The sequence below is a fragment of the Neopelma chrysocephalum genome, unplaced genomic scaffold (genome assembly GCF_003984885.1).
Source record: "Neopelma chrysocephalum unplaced genomic scaffold, ASM398488v2 Primary Assembly neopelma1_87, whole genome shotgun sequence".
Taxonomy (NCBI): Eukaryota; Metazoa; Chordata; class Aves; order Passeriformes; family Pipridae; genus Neopelma; species Neopelma chrysocephalum.
This window is the reverse complement of record NW_020897749.1, coordinates 772,872-792,344: the sequence shown is the minus strand read 5'-3', so window position 1 is coordinate 792,344 and position 19,473 is coordinate 772,872. Positions and strand designations below refer to the sequence as shown.

The 19,473-nt window shown below is 44.6% G+C and overlaps 1 protein-coding gene across 3 annotated transcripts in view; it reads left to right on the top strand.

Annotated features, from left to right (window-relative positions):
* The window catches only part of PTGFRN (prostaglandin F2 receptor inhibitor), a 66,949-nt gene that overhangs the window by 35,186 nt on the left and 12,290 nt on the right, over window positions 1–19,473 (top strand). For 2 of the 3 annotated variants that reach the window (XM_027692626.1, XM_027692629.1), the window contains 2 exons: window positions 1,204–1,629; window positions 8,552–8,971. In XM_027692626.1, coding sequence (XP_027548427.1) covers window positions 1,204–1,629; window positions 8,552–8,971 — 846 coding nt within the window. The remainder of the gene's footprint in view (window positions 1–1,203; window positions 1,630–8,551; window positions 8,972–19,473) is intronic. The other variant, XM_027692628.1, reaches the window with a different exon arrangement.

Sequence of the window (19,473 nt, the reverse complement as noted above, 5' to 3'; positions counted from 1 at the left end):
CTCTGTCCCAATTATAGCTTCGGTTAATTGTTTCTGGGAGGGCAAAATGCCAAGAAAAACATAAAAGCAGGAAATAAATACAGAGCGCTGAATACAGTTAGGATGTAAAAGCCTTGTGATGGGTATTGGCTGAACAGTTGGAAAGCTAGTCATTTTTCTGAATTATAGTAGACAGCAAGACAAAAATATTCTAATACTAGTAAATAAATATGTATTTCCTTTGTGGTGTGAGGTTCTTGCTATAATCTTTTTCCTTTACTATCTCTGTAGTCTGAGAGAAAATAGTCATGCGGCTCCCTTATCGCTTGTAGGCTTTGGACAGCCAGCTATTTCAGATTTAAATGCAACAGCCCCGTTCTTAACCCATGAATTTCAGGCACTCATTTTCAAGCGTGAGATATTCCACCCTCATAGCTGTACAGCACATACTCCTCTATTCAGACTGTGAAGCTTTTCTGATCTACATGTCTTGGACTCTTAACCTAGTTGGTATTTATTGACCTGTGTAGTATTTATTATGTTGACCACTGAAATTCACTGTGTGCTGCTGTTGGTGCTGCCTGTGGCCAGTGGTATCCATGTCCCTTGGTTTTGGTGTCTGGGTGGGTAAGATGGGTGTCCTTGGGGTGGTTTTTTAACTTTCCTAAACTGTAGCGTAGAGACACGATGGGATGGTTAAGTGTGGAAAAGAAAGCAATTCATGATGGGAAAATGACCTCTTATCCTGAAGAGATACTGGGAAAATGGGATGTCTCTGGTTAGTCCAAAGCTGGAGGATAACCAGTGTCATAGTGCAGGCTGCCCCAGGCATTTGAAGAGGTGCAAAAAGTGACTGACTTGGTTGAACCTGAGCCCATTGTGGTGGGTTCTTGGGGCCAGGCCTAAAAGAGGGAATTTTCTTGCTCAGCAAGATCCATTAGTCTTGATTTTTCTGAGATGCTCTGACTAGATGTATGAAATGGAAGGTCTTGTTTGGAAATTCAGGCCTGGGGATACCTGTGTCAGGCCGGTGCACATCTGAGAACTGTAGCCCAAGTTCCCAGGTCTTGTAAGAAAAATGCGTATTCTGGCACTTGACCTCTAGCTCAGGTGCTTCTGACTGGATGTCAGAAGTTAGCACAACTTTTAATAAGTCCTAGCATTTTCTCCCTTCTGCTTGTAGCTTCTAACTTTTTTTTTTTTTCTGGGTTTCTTCTCCTGCAGAGCCAGACTATGATGTGTTCCTGAACGCGTCTAAAACGCCCAAGTTTTCTGATGACCCCACAGAGCTCAACTGCAGGATCGCGAATGCGCAGGACACCGAGGCAAACCTCCGCTTCGCGGTCTCCTGGTACTACAGGCAGCGCCTGCGCAGCGACGACGTGGTGACGGATGAACTCCTGGCCACGATGGACGCAGACTGGACTCTGCTGCCTGGGGACAGGAGCAGAGCGCGGATTCAGAACGGGGAAATAATCTTCTCTAAAAAGTCTGTCGACACCTTCAGTTTGCAAATCCAGTGGACTTCCGAGAGCGACAGAGGGGATTACTTCTGTGTCATCTCTGCCTGGAGCAGGCACCGCAACAGCAGCTGGGTAAAGAGAAAAGATGTGACTTCTGCGCCTGTCAACATTTTCTGGGCTACACAAGGTAGGGACTTTGCACCAATTCAGCGAAAGATCTGGGTGGCTGAGGTAGTTTTCTCCTGAGTAAGCTTGTCAGCCAGAAGGCCTGCTAATGGGCTTTTGAAATGGTGCTTTTTGTTATGAAAATGAAAAAAACCACTGTCACCTTGTGTAAAGGCCTCTGATTTGTGGAGGGAAGTAACTACACAGCACTCACCAGTTTTATGCAACAGTTTGGAGGGGAACTGCAAAGAAGAGATACATCCATCAACCTGCTGAGGTGTCCAGGAGCTGGGCTAGAAGTGGCAGGGATGGCATCCAACTGTGGTCATTGCCCTCTTCATGACTTGGAGAATTTTGGTCTCTTTAGGGTGCATCTTGCTGCTAACAACAGGGTTGTATTGAGGTGAAAAGAGGAATGTCACTTTGTCTTCTGTGTCTGCCAGTTTGAGAGTTGTGGTTTTGCTTTTCTCTCCTACAAGCCCATGTTTAGGAGGCACTTCTGAGGAAGTTCATGGGTGTAGTGCTATCGGAGTATCAAAAAATAAGAGGGTAGCAGAGCAAAGTAATTCAGTGGCTTGCTTGGATCTGGGCCTTTCTGAGGTAGAATTGAACTAGCTGTGCTCAGTAACTGACTCTGGGAGCATTTTTTGAAGCTTAATAATTACTGAATTGTTTAATGCTCATTTAAAATGGGCCTATGTATCCTGGATGTCCTGTAGAGTGATACCATGTGAAGTCACACAAGAGAAGTCTGCTGGATAGGATCAGAAGGACTAGGATAACCTAGGATGTAACATCTTTGCCAAAAATCTGTGCTTAGCTAAGCTGTATTTATCTTGATAGATTTGTTAAACAGTCTAGCTTAGGCATCCACAGGCAGAGAACCATATTTCAGAGACAAGCAGTTTGAAATAATTTTGAAGTTGTTTAGGGATAATCCCTGAGCAGCAAATTGGAGACCTTCTGCTGTGACTCTGCTTCAGTGGAGAGAGAAATGGTGGGCTGCCTGCTCAGTGCTCCCTGTATCCCCAGACCAGGCGCGTGGTCCAGGAAAAGGTCATTTTTTATTTTTTTTTTTCCTTCCTTCCCTGAAGCTGGCTTCTCCAGTAGGAATGAGATCTCTCATTAATGCTGAATGCTGGTCACAATTAGTTCAGTGTTATGCCACACCACGGAGTGTGTGTGTACGTGCATGCATGTGTAATGGATCGTCGCCTTCAGAGCAGCCAGAGACCAGCTGGAGTTGAAAAGTCTCAGCCTGTGTTGACATTTCTGAGGGAAAACAAACCGTGACAGGTGTGAACATTCCCGTGTTTCTGGTTTTATTCCAAAAAAACTCTGCTAATTTTGCAGCACAAATGTAAATGTTATAGTCCCTGTGCTGAAAAGTATGTTTTGCTGGCAAAACTTGGCGTTGGGGGATTTACTATGTGAAAGTGAGCCCTCCTACAAAAATGTTCTCCTCCTGAAAAAGCATATACACATGTCGTGTGTATATAATGTGGGGAGGGCAATATATAGGCTTGATTTCTCCTTCCCTTCCACCCCCTCAACCCCTCTCCCTTCAGCAGTGTAGCCCCAGATGCCTCCCTCTGTGTGCCCTGTCCCTTGCCATGCCCTGTCCCTGTGAGCTTCACACTCGGCTGTGAGCCCAGTGCTGTAGCCAGCAACTATGAAGGAGTTAATCTGCTGCTGCCTCTGCTCTCTGACTGTTGTTTTGACAAGTATCTCTGGTGATTTGAGTCCCTAACTGCTCCCAGTGCTTATAAAAGCCAGCAGCCAGGCTCTCACGTGTTTGCCTAAGGAGAGAACAGAACTTTGCCTTTTCCTGGGCATAGGAAGGAGAGCTTATGCCTACATAAAGACTTTTCTTCCATTTATTTCATTACTTGCGTCTTCTGTGTTAACTCTAGAGCAGTGCTCGAGGAGGGGGGAGGACTTTGGAGAAATCCCACTTTGAAAAAGGTTGTTCTGAGTTCTTGATAAAGAAGAAATGGTTTTATGATGCGTCTGTGGGCCAACCAGCACAGAGGCTGAGGATAAAGAAGCCTTTGCTCAAAATGTAAACATCATGTGAAGATGTCAAAAATCCTTTTTTGTGTTCGTATATTTGCCGATTTTAACTTGTGGTTTTATTGTCTTTGTTTTCTGTTTTGTTCTGTGGGGACCAATAGTGCTCATGGGTCTTTCTGCTTACTCAGCTTTGCAAATGCAGCCAATTGCTATCATAGATCACCCTTGGTTTTGACATAGTCTGCCTGATCTGTTTCTTCCCCTCTTCCACTTCTCCCCTGCCAAGGTGACAAAGAAAGTGTCTTTCTCACCTCAGAAATGAAACACATCAGTTGTATTCTTATTTTTTTGCTATTTAGAGTGCAAATTCCAATCAGTAAAAGGGGTAAAGGAAGGGAGGAAACCTTTTTGACTGGCTCTGTAAATTATTTTCAAACCAGAAAAAGTCTGACAGTTTAAAAGATAATTTTATTTTTTAATTTGATTGTGAGTACTGCCTACATTTAGAATACAGCTACTGTTTGCAGTGGAATGTGAAATCAATGCTTTTTTCCTAAACCAGTGTTGTCAACTTTGGATCTGCATGGAGTACTTTGCAAAAGAGAACATTATCTTTTAATTGAAATTCCTAATCCCAAAGGTGCTATTATTTGAGGTTTTGTTAATACTCCTGTCTTTAATTTACGAAATAATTATATTTAACATAACGTTACTTGTCCTAAATGTTTGCCCAGGCCCTCCCATCACACTTAATTGGGAGCAAGGGCATCTTAATCTTCCAGACAGTCCTGCGAACAGAGAACAGATAATATTTCTGCCACCCACTTCTCTTTATCACTGCTGACGTATAATAGGCACTGTGCAATACAGACAGGCAGTTCCTCCCGAGCCAAGAAATTCCCGCTGCCGTGGCACCACGCTGCTGGGTGTGTGTGCCAGTTTGGGTGTAGGAAGGAGAAAGTGCCTTAGGTTTGGTGAACCACCCCCAGTCAGGGCTGGCTGGGCTCCTCCTGCCCGGCTGTGTGAGGGGGAGCAGGACAGTGAGGGGGGGCTGGTGTGTGCAGCAGTGGGGAGAGCCCCGTGTGGTGTGTACAGGTGTCACGCTGTGGTGCTGGCTCTGTGTGCCTGTCACACTTCCAGCACTCCTGGTATCGGAGCTGCTGGGGCCACAATTGTACCTCAGGGTGCTGTACAACCACCTCCTCCTACGCAGGCACAGCTGTCATTACCTTAATGTCTTCTGTATTCCCCATGCTTGCAATCTAGTTAGTGCACTGGGGGATGAAGAAGCCTTTATGAATATTGAGATGTCTTGTCAGCAGCCTCAAGTAGTGCCATTAGGCTCTGAGGTTACTGTTAGCCAGGGCCATCATTCTGCTCTTCCAAATGGAGTCAGTGGAGTGAGGGGAAGGTGCTGTTTTTTAAAGTCTCCTTGCCCTTGTAGCTGTTGGGCTTCTCTAGAAGTTTGACTGGCTTAGATTTGGTGAACACTCTTTCTGGTCACTACCCAGGAAGTGCTCTTGAAGCTGAGCATGCACTTTGTGGTAGAAGAGCAACAGGAGAATTATGGAGTGGCTTAACCACTTGGACTGGCCAGTGATGGAAGGCAGAAGGTTGCACTGCCAGGCTCCAAAGTACAGTTTACTCGAATTTTATTTGAGTCATTTGGCTAGGATTTCTTCTGCTGCTAGCCCTCTGTCTTGGAGTAGTGCCCAAATGGGTTATAAGCTTTGGGTATGGTTTACTTAGGATCTCTTCCCCTACCACTTTCCAACACAAACTCTGCAGATTGTAGCCTCCTGTATACAAGTGTCCAGGGTGTGTTTTATTGTGCTTTTCATTCATGGAGCTTTACAAGAAGATGAGACTCCACGTGGGATTGCAGGCATGTGTGCAGAGAGACAAGAGTGTGGAGTAGCGGTCAAGACAGACTTTGCTCCCTTGGCAATTCCCAAAAGATTAGAAATGAGACCTCAGGCTGTAGTTCTTGGAAGAAAATGTTGGTTTGACCTCTCTGGCCCATCTTATGCTACAAGATCTGATGAGTAATTTCTGTTAACATAGGAAACATGGAGAAACTTTCCTTTCCCACTTAATTTTCCATTCATATTACTGTTATTTCTAAGCTATGTGCCAAGTCTTTGGTCTGCCCTCTAACTCATAATGTGCACTCTTCCAGAGACAACTACATGGTTTTCTCAGGGGGGTGAAGGAGTGCTAATTACACTTTGTCTGCTCCTACTGAAGAACAATTTTGGCACAGAATCACACTGTTAGGAATTGTGATCCAGGCTTTTCCAGTTGAGAGGATGTGGGACATTTTTTTTTTTTTGGTTGTTGTTGCCTACATATGGAGGTCTCTAAAATTTTTGCGTATTTAGAAATGTTCCTTTGATTTTATTTTTTTTTTTCCTACTTTCTTGCACTAAGAAACATTCACCACCTGTATGTGCTGGTTTTCGTGTCCCCTTCTCTATTCTGCATTTCTTATGGTCTAATATAAGAGGAGATGCCTCTGCCTTCTGTGTTCATCCAACCTAGGGATCTCGGCAGTTTTAAAAGGTAGAAAAATCCTTTGAAAGGACTTCCATAAGAGCACATCTCCTTGTTCTATGTTCAGCATCCTAATTTCTAAACCTTTTGAATTCTACCACTGTTCTTCAGCTTCATCTCTGGGCCTCAGATGTTCTCCTCCACAAACTCTGCAGATTGCACTTCTGCTGTGTCTCATGCTGCCACCACTCCTTTCTTCTTTTTCTTCAGCAGAAATACTTGGTAAAAGCACTTGCTATTGCCCTCAAATGGAAAGGCAAGAAAGAATGTCTAGGAACAAATTTGCTCTATCCTTGAAGAGGCCAAGACACTGCCATTTGTCCTGCTGCCTGACCTGTGGCTTAGGGAATAGTTAAGGCATTTCAAGCCCAGGTAGTAGGGAGAGTTATCTCAGCTGTATCTGTACTGCTCTGAACACGTGAAGGTATTTTGTCTTAAACACACATATGAGAGACCAAATGCAAGATTTCTTTTCTGGTGTCTGGGACCCAGTGCTCTGACATGAAGATCAACAATGTAAAGAACATTTACCTCAGGAGGGATTTTTGCCCACAGTCTCCTCATAAGGCCTAGAAAGCAACAATATGTGCCAGAGGAGTATGGCTGGCTCTTTGTGCTTCTGCTTCTGGGGAGAAGTGTAATTGTCTTCTGTATTCCTAAAATAGGTGAGAAGCTGATCTTTGCTGGTCTCCTAAATGCTGCAACCTTATGAAGAAAGTAATATCAGAATCTCACAGACACAGAACGAGGAAAAAATGGATTTGAAGTCTAGATTCATATATATATATATACACGAGTTCTCTTTCAAGGGAGTGTAGAATGACTCTGTACAACTGCAATTGTGATTCTACCCTGAGTGCCTAAATGTGCAACTCTTGTATTATCACTTGCTTAGTGGGTGGAAGTGTGAGGGGGGTTTTGGTGTGGAGTATCAAGTAATTCTGTGCTCAGCTAGACCACTAGAAGCATCTCAGCCTTCGCCGCTCCTGCTGTTCCTTTATATGGCTTTGCACTGTGATCTGCTTTATACAGTACTGATTTAAAGTTGTCATACCGGGTTTCTCATCTTGTGGGCTGTGTTTACTCATTGTGAAAACTGCTGCTTGAAGGCAAAACACTGCAAAATGTAATCTTGACAAGTATCTTGTTGCTCTTGTGGGGAGGACATAAATATTACCGCATTTAGTTCAGTTTTGGGAAATGTGTTACAATTGCTTATTTCCCTTTTCCCGAGAAGTTTCACCTTGCATAAAGGTGATCTGTGTAGTTTTTTTAACGGGTCTACACTTGTTTTTTTTTGAAAAAGGAGGAAAGGAGAGTAGAGAGCAGCAAAGTAAGTCCAGAGAGTTGGATTGGCTGTATTTTTCCAATACTTCTGCATATTCTGTCCCAGCCCTCCCTTCCTTAGGAAGAATCTGGATGTGCAGAGTGTCTCTTCATCACAATGCCAGGAAATCAGCAACTCCCTTTCCTTTTATCTGATTCTGATTTGAGTCACTCCTCATTTTCTCAGTTTCTCACTGTGAGCTTATATTTTGTGTGTCTTGGGGCTGTGCTCTCAGATGTATAATTATCCCAAACCCTGTAATTAAGGGATTCTTGGGATTGAGGAGCCAGCAGAGAATGGAGAAGAAATGGGAGGAAACTGAGCAGTAAGTGGTGCTGGCATTCTTGATGTCAAATGGGCCGTTGGTAAATGTCAAGGCTTCTGGTATGTTTGTGCACATGAGAAGTAGTGAGTGGGGTGTGGGGGGGAGAAGAAAGAAACGTGGAGGCAGAGGTGTGCCTAACTCTTTCAACGTGGAGTTGTGTGTGTAGGGATTCCGGGGGTGGAGACTTCTGTTATCACCAACTTCAGTCATGTGTTTTCAGCTGAATGTGTCTGGATTGCTGTTAGGGTGGATTTTCAAGGGAAATAAAAGGATGCTACACTAAGTGCTGCTACTTCAGTCAGTGGCAGCTTCTGTCACTAGTCATGAGTAGCTCAGCAGCATCCTTGTGCCCTGTCACTGAGGGTGCTCTTGCAGATCCAGTGTAAAACTGGTCCTCTGAATCTTGTCTAGTATCTTGACTCATGAATAAAACAATCCTGGAGGTCCTGTCACGCTATGACCCGTGTACGGCATTATCTGCTCCGTATTTGGTGTTCGTTTGAATTCTTGCCTCCTAACCCAAACTGTTGTGTACTTGTATGTGTGTGTGCACTGCTGAGGAGCATTCTGAGATGTCCATGTGTGTTTAGATAAATGTGCTGGGATCTGTTTCTCCAAAAAAAGAACTTTGCCTGTTTGCAATCTTCCAGATGGAAAGGTGCTGCAGAGACATCCCTACCTACTTATTAACCCCCTCTCTTGCTGCTTATTTCCCTCCCTCTTCAGATTACACGCTCACAGTGGAGGCGGTGAAACTGAAGCCGTTCTTTGTAGCAGGCCACACCTTTGAGATGACATGCAAAGTGTCCTCCAAGAACATCAAGACGCCGCGCTACTCCGTCCTCATCACGGCCGAGAAGCCGCTGACGGATCAGTCGAGTCCCAACGGGACCACCCGCATCATCTCCCTGAACCAGGACTCGGTGGTGCGGCTGGAGGACTGGACGGACCAGACGCGCGTGGATGGCGTGGTCCTGGAGAAGGTGCAGGAGAACGAGTTCCGCTACCGGATGTACCAGACGCAGATCTCGGACGCGGGGCTGTACCGCTGCGTGGTCACCGCCTGGTCCCCGGGGGGCGGCGGGATGTGGCGCGAGGCAGTGAACGGCCTGTCCAACCCCATCCAGATAGACTTCCAGACGTCAGGTTGGTACGGAGTCTGGCGGCTGCGTGTTTTAAGCCAGAAGGGGGAAAGAGTTCCGCGACGCTTTCCCATTGATTTTCCCCGTCTCTCAGAAATACCTGCTCTTTGGAACAAATGGTGTGATGGCTGAGAGCTGTGCTTGTCTCCTTTGGTTGGTACTTGTGTCCTTTGTGCTATTGATTGTTTACAGAAAGATGTTTAATGAATTGGCTGTAATCATAACCCCTGGGGTTTTCTTTACTAATGCAGCTTTTATGGTCCTGCAGGCTCAGAGCTGGTTCTCAGTATGTAGCTGCATTTTCCAGCTGTATCACTAGATTGCTGTTAGTAGTAGCTGCTCTGGAAGAGCATTAATATAAACTGGATTTCTGCTCCAAAACAGACCCTATTAGCATACCATTAAATTCCCTGAGCACACCTCGCTGTTGATGTAATTGCAGAAAATGGTCAGGTCAAGGTAACATTTCAGCCATCTCAGCAAGTGTATCTTGCTGCTGGAAGACCTTAGAGGTCCCTTGTGGCTGGACTACAAAGCTCCACAAATTGGGATGAATTTCAGTACCCAGAAGAATATCCTGTTCCTCAATTGTTTGCTGTAACCCTTACCTTCAGCTGTAACATAGCCTGCCTGTTGAGATATTTCTAGAGAAACATGCCTGAACTGATATGTTGTTGGGGGAGGGAGAGAGGGACAGCATTGATTTGGATCGTCAGAGATGTATGTTAACACTTCCTATCTTACTATATCTCTGGGAAGTGCCATGGAAGTTGTTTTTGTGACAGTGGTGCACTTAGGAGTGAAGGGCTCATCTCCATGATTTGAAACCAAGCTGGTGATTTTTTGAGGAGTTTTACAGCCCAAACGTAGCCCGAAGGTGCTTCCTATGTTGGAGCTCTCTAGTTAGCTGCTTTACTGCAGACCTTCTGCACTTCCCCATTCCTGTTCACAGGCACAACTTGGAAGGAGGTCTTTGCTCTCATCCCTTGTTCTTCATGCTCTCATTGTGCTTATAATGGCAGGCTGTAGGATATTTTAGAAGTGTCTGTGACTAGGCAAGAGCAGCCTGACTTCTGGCTGCATCCATAACTAAGATAATTGGTCTATATGAGGTGATTTCTAACAACTGAACTTCCCTACACTAGGCACACTGGGAAAAGGGCAAGGGCTGAGTGTAGGGGGGACAGCCTGGAAATGAGGATATCACTTCATAAGAAGCTGTGAGATGTAGCATCCTGATACAAAGATGCAGCTTGATCTAAGCTGGTCAGAGAGAGGACGTTGACTCAGCTCAACGCTTCTTTCGGTTCTAGGTGATTTCTGGTTGGCTTTTTGTTTAGTTTTATGGTAAGTTACTGTCCTGAAAATAATCTGTTAGTTGCTTATGTTCAGAGTGCCTCTCAGAGCAGCATTGCCAGAGATGAATATGGCTGTAGATTTGCTGTCTGTCTCAGGATGGTTTAATGGGCTACAGTTTTAGCCTTATTACTCTTGATATCTGGGTCAGACACAGTGGGAGAGCAGCATTTGCAAAGGGGTGATAAAAGAAACCAGCAAGAATCAAATCTGTCCCAAACCCCACCCTCCCCCTCCAAGCTCTTATGTGGAGGCTTTCCTGCACAAAAGTGGTGACTGGTTGGTGCCTCTCCCAACATTGCTTGTCTTGTGTCACTTTGAACTGCAATCCAAAAAGTTTGGTGGGATGCTATTGATACCCATGGTCCAGAGGGAAAACTGAGAGCTATGCAAGGGAGGGAAGTGTGCGTGTTGTAGTCTTGACTTCTCTTTGCTGTCAGTCTGTACTCCCAGCCCCTTCACCCAGATTGGATTTCTGGAGCGTGGAGTGAAGAAAGGGAGGCAGCATGTAGAAGTGTCCTGGGAATGTGTGAATTCCAGTAGCAGGGCTGGAGCAGGGGGAGGGATGGTCCTGAAGCCCTGTCAGCCTTTCATTCTTTGCACAAGAATGAAGAGAGAAATGAGGTCCCAGGCACAATGTACTGGAGTGCTATTTCCCAAAATAATCCTTGCACGTAGCAAAATTTGTCGTGAAATACCTTCAATTTTCTTTAATTGATGGATGAACTTTATGTCCTTCAGTTACTACTCAGATATCCCTGCTGGACATTCACCTCTGGGCATGATGAGAACATGTGACAAGCACAGTTTGAGTGGACTAACTGGGGAATTATTATTTAGAGAATTATTTGGAATTAAGTATACATTACAGAAGATGTTTTGTGGGTGTGTTACTCTGGTTTTGTTTGCTGAGGTCTCCTGTGATGCAAACTGAGACTGAGTCAGGGTAAATGGCAAAGTTGTGGAGCAGCTATGAAAGCACAGCTCAGATATCACACCCTTCCCTTGCATCCTGTGGCACAGGCAGCTGTCAAACTTGTTCTTCAGAAAAAGAGGTTGGTGCCAGATTTTCCCTAATGGGCACAGTGAAAAGCAGAACTGCTGAGGGAGATGGTTAATTCCAGGGAGAATGAGAGGCTCCCCAAAATTGGAGGGAAGATACTGGAAGGGAAAAAAAGAGGGGTGTGCAGCTTTCCAGTCCATTGTAAAACCTGGGAAGCATCGCTCTGCTAAATCCTGAGTTATAGGGAGGCTGGGGTGTGGTGAGTAACTTATGACTGTGTTTGTCCCTGATAGGAAAACTTAATGAGTCAGTTACAGTGATTTGTGGGGTTCTCAAAGTGTGACAGAAACACAGCTTAGCTGTAACTGCTGGACAGGAGTATAATAAGGCAGTATAATTTTGAAAAATAGAAGGTATTCCTCTCTCCCCACTTTGATTTAGACAGCGTTTTCAGCTTGCATCATGGGGGTTGAAGTGGGGAGGTGATCAATACAGAAGCAGCATTTTCAGCAGAAGGAAACCCTTAAAGGGTTTTACGTGAAGCTTTTAGTCCTAGGAGGAATTTCTTTCTCAGTTGTTTTTATTGATTCTCCTTTGATGGGGGATGGTGAGGCTTGCTAGGATTGGAAATCCTTCCCTCCAGTTTGACTCTCTCCCAGATCTCTTTTAGTTGAGTGATGTTTCAAAGAGGAGTTTTTAGCATGCATACACGTTGTGCAGTGTGATCTATCTGAATGGCAGGGGCATGTAAGCTTTTCATATATGAGCTGGGGACTTCACTCATGAAACTTCAATGTTTCCTGCCACAATAGGCGTGAAATGTGGCAGTGCTCTGAAATGTTTTTCCATGAACATCTGTGGAAAATGTCTTCCTCGGATTCTTTCCATTCAAGGCAGAACATGCTGGCTGCAAGCAGAGACCTCCTCTCTTCTTTCTCCACTTGCTGTTGCAGAGGGATGTATTTATTCCATTTGGTTAACAATCTGAAATGTTAATGTAAAGGAATTTGTTTGAAATTTCCTGAAATAAAAAAAAATGAAATGTGGATTTTGTCCACTGAATTACATAAACTAGATGTTGGGATAGGGGCGTGGCAAGGAGGAGCCTACTAAGTCATTAGTTTCCAAATATCAAATCAATGGCAGATTGTTTTCTGCAGAATGTATTTTAAGACCAGAGAAGATCTGGTGAATTTTCTGGTATGACCTCATGAATAACATGGATCACTAGACCAATTTTGTAAAACGAATGCCTTCTGTACGTCCAGTAGCTGTAAGCAAAATGAGCTTATTTGAGGGGTGTGAAAGCTGTCCCACATAAAGAATTTAATATTCTTCAGTGCTTATTTTTTGTTTTCCCAGTCTAGAACAAAGGTTCTGCCACTTCTTTTTTTAAAAGGTTGCTCAGCAGTGCGGAAGACAAGAGCAGCTGCCAGTGGTTGTCTTGAAAGTTTCTCTTAATTTCCTTGCACTGTTTCTACTCCAATGCATCCTCTCTCCTCCTGAGCTGTTGGTTAATGCATGTGTACATGGCCTTTATTTCAGCCTGGAACACACCTATCTTCTGTTCCTTGCTGTCCTTCTGATCCCAGTTTATCAAGACACCTTCTTGTAAGACTTTTGATCCTACCCACCCACACTGAAAATCTGACTTGTCTTCTGGTCACCTGGAGGTGCTGCTCCAGTGGGAATACCCTGCAAGGGCTGAGCAGTGGGTGGGAGAGGCTGTGGTCTTGGTGTTCACCCTCAGCCTGAGCTGAGCTGGCCAGCAAAGGTGGGAGTCCAATAGCTGGGAACTTGCTTGAGATCAGAGTACTTACCTGAGGCAGGTCTGGACAGGTATCTCTTTCAAATGGCTCCATCTGGCCTGTGGATGCTTTTTAATGCTGACATACCTGGTCTCTGTGAAATCCACCTGGTTCATCCTGGCATTGTAAACTCTGCTTTGGCATTTGTCCTTTTGATTTTCAAACCCTTTCACCATGAACTGGGCAACCAAGGTTAGTGTTTAGAATGTCTTCGCCCACTACGCACTCACAGGGATTTCCGCAGAAGTGACTTCCTTTCCTTTCCCTTGAGGGAAGCAGGGAGTAGGAAGCTTTTAATCTAATGCTGAGAAGTGTGTTATGAGAAAGAACCATTCAGAGCTTGGCTGTGCTCTGAACTGTCTCCCCTCTGTGCCACTCGCCAGTGGGCAGAAAGTTCTGGAGAGGCAAAAATAAAAGAGAACTTCAAGGGAAGCATCTCGATGAAATCTTCGACTCTGAATTACGTCTGCATGTGAGCTCATTGCACAGCAATGTATTATCACTCCCCTTGGAAGAAGCTGAGATAAACCAAGAGCTGCTGAAATATGAGCTGAGTATTGATGTTGAGCTTGCAATTAAAATGAAATGATGCCCTGCAATGACCCTGAGAGATACTCAATTTCAAGAAAGGCGAACAGAAAGATTCTTAAAGGAAAGAAGCCTTAATCACGGAAATGAATGAAAAGCAATGCAGCAGAAACTCTTTGGCAAGAAAGGCTGGTATTTTCCAGCCACTGTTAATGGGCAGGAACGTGCTTTGTCATTGTGTGCCTTTGTGCCTGTGTGCATTAATTTGTAGCTGGAAGTAGAAACCACAGACTTAACTACTGAGGGCTTCTTCCAGTAACAGCTATTATGAGGCTTGGGGTACAGCTCATTAGGGAACAGCTTCATGAAGAAGCAGGGAAAGGGCAGGGGTCTGGAATAGTGTAGGTGAAGAAACTCATTATCTGGAAAAAGGCAGGTCATGGGATTCTCAGCTGAACAGTGAATGATTTGGTGCCAGGGCAGATATGAGTAATATTTTGGAGGATGGACAACTTGTGGGTTGCATCATTTCTTTCCCCCCGTTGTGGTCTGTGGTGTTGTCTGACTGCAAGCGGGGAAGCTGCACGCAGGGATTGTGGCCTCGCTGCCCGGTAATGGACTGGGCATGGGCTTCTTGGCTGGAACAGTCTGCTCTGGGTCTCTATTGTCATCAGGTTACTTGACCTTTCTCTGCTCTGCTCTGCTTGTCTGGGAAATAAAGGTAGCTCATGTCTGTGGGGAGACTACACCTTATTTTTGCAGAGAAGTCCAGGCTAAAAGGATACCGAAAAGGCCAAAATGTCGCCTAGGACCTAGATAATTAGGATCTCTTCTGTTATAAATTTGCATCTTAACTGGCTTTTGGTTTATTCTCCCTCCTTTTCCCCCTTTTCTTGGAGACTTAAGTTGTTTGGATTACTGAGCAGGGAAGGAAAGCAGGGAGAATGGGGTGACATCAGGTAAATAGGGCTCAGAATTTTTTTTTTCCTTCAATTTGTAAATGCTTAAATTGAGTAAATTAACTCGATCAACTTGAACTCCTCCTTTCCACCCTGCAGCCTGTTCAGTGTGCGTCTGAGCACAAAGTAATAAATCGATTTTGGTGCAGCTTATAAACACTTTTTCCTTTCATTTTTAGATGTGAAAGAATTAGCAAAAGACTCAGCTGAAAACTGTGTCACCTACAGGACTTGGATCCTGGAGTTACCTTCCTGGGTGACAAAAAATCAACAGTTTGAGCATTGAGATCTGCCATAAGAAGGGACATTCAGAAGAAATTATACAAAAAAAGTTCTGATCCTGGAGCCTGGTTTCTCTTTAAGCACTTCCAGATTTGTATTAGTAAACTTCTAACCTCAATTTCTTCACTTTCTGTTTAAAGTTGTATAATATTTTTCAAGCACTCAGAAGGCAAGAAAAGCTCTGAAAACTCTTTATTCCTGTCTCAACAGCAGATGTTTTTTGATATAAAATTGTTATTACTTTACTAAAGAAGAGAACTTCTTTTAGGGGTTGTATCTAGGATTACATGTGGCCTTACTTACAGTGAGGAAGAGAGATTTTTGGCTTACTTTAAATCAATGGTCTCAGCAGAATATGGCACTTTATCACGCTTAGTTCTTACAATTGGGAATGCTGGTTTGTTTTGTAAATCTGCTCTTTAGTTTCCAAATTATCCGAGGGCACAGCGCTTTATCTTCAAATCTGAAGTTATTAAAATCCAGTTGTTTCTCAGCTTTCAAACTCACGAGCAGCTTTCCTGCATTTAACTTTGCTTTGTTCTTGATGAGCTTTGCAGGTCACGCTTGATCTGTCAGCCCTGTGACTGAAACTAAACCCTGGTTTGTTTATTCTCCCGAGTGACCAAGTAAGTGCCAATAACAGTATTTCAACCTGTTAAATGCAGGTGACAAGGTGACCAAAGACACCAAAGCCAGTTCTGTTTTTCCCAGTGTTAATGTAGCATGAACTGGGATGTCACTGAAGGAGAGTTCATGTCACCTCCCCAACCCTTCCTGTGACATTGGAAGCGCTTGAGCGTGGCGATGCTGAGACCCTGATGGTCAGTGCCATCCATGTCTGCTGGGAGTCACCTGTGCCTATAACCTTGGCCTTGAGATTTTTGGGTGTGTTTTGGGCTGCTTTTTGGTTGGTTTGGGTTTTGTTTGTGGTCGGTTGGTTTGTTTGGGGTTTTTTATACTGGAAGGCAGAAGGAAAGCACTTGGGTTTTGTGTGCCAAGCTTTGCTTGGTGAATTCCAGATCCAGGGTGTCTTGAATACTGAAGTGTGATGGTAACGAGGGATGATGACATGAACCACACCACCAGGGTCCACACCAAGATTTTTGTGGCACACCTTAGGCCTCCTGGGAGGTCATCAGGAGCCTTGAAAAATGTATCTGGAAGCATCTTGTTTGCTCTGCTGCTCTTTTTTGCCCAGGCGCTTTTCCTGAGTCTGAAGAAAAGCAGAAGTCTAGTTGAATACAGTGATGTTTTTTCTTGTAACCCACTAAAAAACTGATTTGCTGTTGCTTTGTTTGAGTTTGGCATGCAGCTCATTCCTGCTTCTCACATCCTGTTGTCAGACAGGTTCAGCTGAAGCTAGAGTATATTGTTGAAGCTGGGGACATAAATCAGGTTAAAAGCATTGGTCAGTTAGAGGGTTGGGTTTTTTGGGTTGTTGTTTTGGTTTTGGGTTTTTGGGTTTTTTTGGGTTTTTTTTTGTTGATTGGGGTTTTTTGGTTGGTTGGGTTTGGTTTGGTTTTTCGGAACAAAACCAAGACCAGAAGCCTTCTGTAGAGCAGGGTGGTGTGCAGATGACTTTAATGAGGGATTAGAGCCATGTCACCAGCTTCTGTGAATCTTTCCCAAGAGGTGTAGTGATCACAACTCTGACTATTATACCTTCTGGTGGTGGGTAAGGGGATTAAATGGTCAGCTGGTCCAGCTCAGGGCTTACAAATCTCTGTTGAAAACAGCCTCCTGCTTTTTCAGGTTTTGTAGTGGGGGGAATAAATCTATGAAAATGCTTTATTCTGTCCTTTCATGCCTGAGGCCTGGGGCATGGGTCATGCGGGCAGAAGGCCTGAGAGACATCCAGAGAAGACATATCCCCCTAGGAAGTTGCAACCACACAGTTTTTAAGACTGAACTAAGAAGCTTTCACTGTAATTAATCTTGCTTAGGAGAGGGAAAAGCAACAACCCCTGACACATCTCTTGACTCTTTGTTGATAGCCAGTTCTAACCCAGGACAGTGATCTCTCCCTTGAGGTACAGATGGTAATTTGCAGGAGATGTACCCTACTAGGGAAATAACCCAAGGGAAAGAACTGTTTGTGTCTCCCCAAGGGGAAGCACAATCATGAAATGACAGCGCAGCTGCTGCCCTCCTGCCTTACTGCCCTGGCAGCTTTGGCTCCTGTGTGGGAGGCAGGGTAGAGATGTGCTTGGTGACCCAGAACTGAGCAGTGTAGGGAGGGCTGCATTTCCATGGCACACGGCCTTTCCTGGCTGAGTGACCAAACAAGCTCAGCTTTTACCCTCGTGACTTCCAGTGGCCAGGAGTGCTCCAGCTCCACTCCACATTAGTGGTTTGTTGGCACGCCAGGGTTTGAAGGCAGTGTCTGTTGAATGCAGTAGATGTGCGTGGACTTTCAACCCAGAAACAAGGCCTGAAGAATCCTCTCTGTCTGTACCCTCTGTCTTTCCTTTTTAACTTGCCAGGGCAGGGGTAAGGTAGCCCATGCTTAGCTGACAAAGTTGGAATCATGCAGTTCATCGCTCTTGCTCAACCCCTCCTGGCTGCCAGCCAGGACAGAGCCTGTTTGCTGGAGCAGAACATGCCCTGTGTCCCTGACATGTCACCTCACTCGCTGCAGGGACTCAGGATAGACCCTGAGCCATGGACAGTATCTGGATTATTATGGTGCTGCTCCGCCTTTGATCAGTGCAGCAGAGAGAATGTGCTGGGAATGCAGGGACTTTCCTGGCAGATTTTGACAGTCTCTTTGTTTCTTTTGCTTTGACAGTTCACACACAGCTTGAGACTTCTCTGGTTATAGTTGGCTGGAGTGCCCTGGTCCACGCTGCCTTTAATCCCCTTGGACCTTGAACTTCTGTCTTCACAACTCCAAAGGAAAGGATGGAAAATGTCTTGTTTTATCTGGAGACAAATAATCAAATAGGCTGCAAGGGGAATATAGTTTGGCATGTGTATGTGTAAATGTCAGGAAGCAAATTGAATTCACACAGAAAGAATTTGGATAGAGGCTGAGGAAGCAATAGATTAATCTCTGTTCATTTTCCCAGAAAAGGATCCTATCATGCTGAGCTTAAGTTGGAGCTGCAGCCTGGTTGTGAACTCAGTACCTGAAGAGCTGAACTTAGTGATCTGTATCCCTTATTTCCTTAAATGTATTTTAGCATAAGCATGTAGGAGCCTTGACTGATAGTCCACATGTAAGCTCTGTTGCATCTCTACCACTCTTTCATCCTTGCTTGTTGGGGTAACTTTCAATGTAAATTTTTAGTAGAGAGGTCTTCTAGTGTCAGAATGGGTGCAAAACTCACAGATTGTGTATCTACATACTGCCCTTGTGCACAAAGTACAACTGCTTCTGGGGCAGAGCAGAGGGCACATTGTGCCTGGTAGAAATTATGGGGGGAATTTTGAAAGCCAGAGAAATAATTACTGCATCGGAATTGGAATTAATTTCTTAGTGTGCTATGTAATCTCTGCTGACCAAAACAAACCAGGTCTTTGTAGCCTAGAATAGTTTGACCAAAAATTACAGCTCTAGCTTTGTGATACATCCAACCTCAGTTTGGAAATGATGTGCTAAGTGTGTTCAATGTGGTTGAGCTATCAGCATAGCTTTCCACAGAAACCTCCTGAGAGGGCACGGGACAAGTGGGTTGTCTTGGATGATTTCCTTAAATATTCTCCATCAAAAGCATTGTTTGCCACTGATCTCCAGTGGATTTGAAAAATAAGGTTCCTATACTAAAACAGTAGCATGTAAGAGTGGAGGAGAGCAAATCTGCAGCTTTTATTTCCTTCCAAACCACATGTGTGTGCTTGTTGTTGCTGCTGCTGTCCCAGAGGTAGCTGAGCCAGGTAATGATAGCAGGTAATGGAATCTAGGGAGGGTAAAAAGGGTTCCTTCTTAATCTGAGTCGCATTCTTCAGTTTCTGCCCTGTGAAACAGAGAGTACTGGCCATGTTGGAATATCTGAGGAGTTGTGATTTGGATGCTTTTGCACTAGAGATGTAGCTGTTGTCAAAATTTGAGGATGTTTTGGTTTTTGACTTATGTACCTCAGAAGCCAAACAGCACCACGTTGTCATGGTGTCTGAGGATTTCACAACAGCCGAAAGGTTTTCATCGATATCATCACGACTCTGCATCTGAAGGAGCTACTGTGCCCTTGGGCTTTGAGACATCCTCTACAGAATAAACTATCTGTGGCAGAGCCTGAAGGAAAACCCACAGAAAAGTATTATCAGATGCACTGCTTGTATTGTCTGTGTTTCAGTTCCACAGCAGAACCGTCTGTATTGTTAAAATGTTGTTTCGCTTTAACTTGGAATTCCTGTCGACAGCCTCACCAAAAAGATACATTCTGGATTAGTTCTGGATTAGCCTGAAGACCTGAACTCTCGTGCTCTCAAAGGAGTCCACCAGCTCCTTTTGTGCAGCACAGTAGAAAGCAGAATGGGGCAGCAGCCTCTGTGTCGGGTGACAGGTCTGACGGTTTGGGTGCTTTATCTTAGTACGGGATTTAATGACTAAAAATGACTATTTTACAAT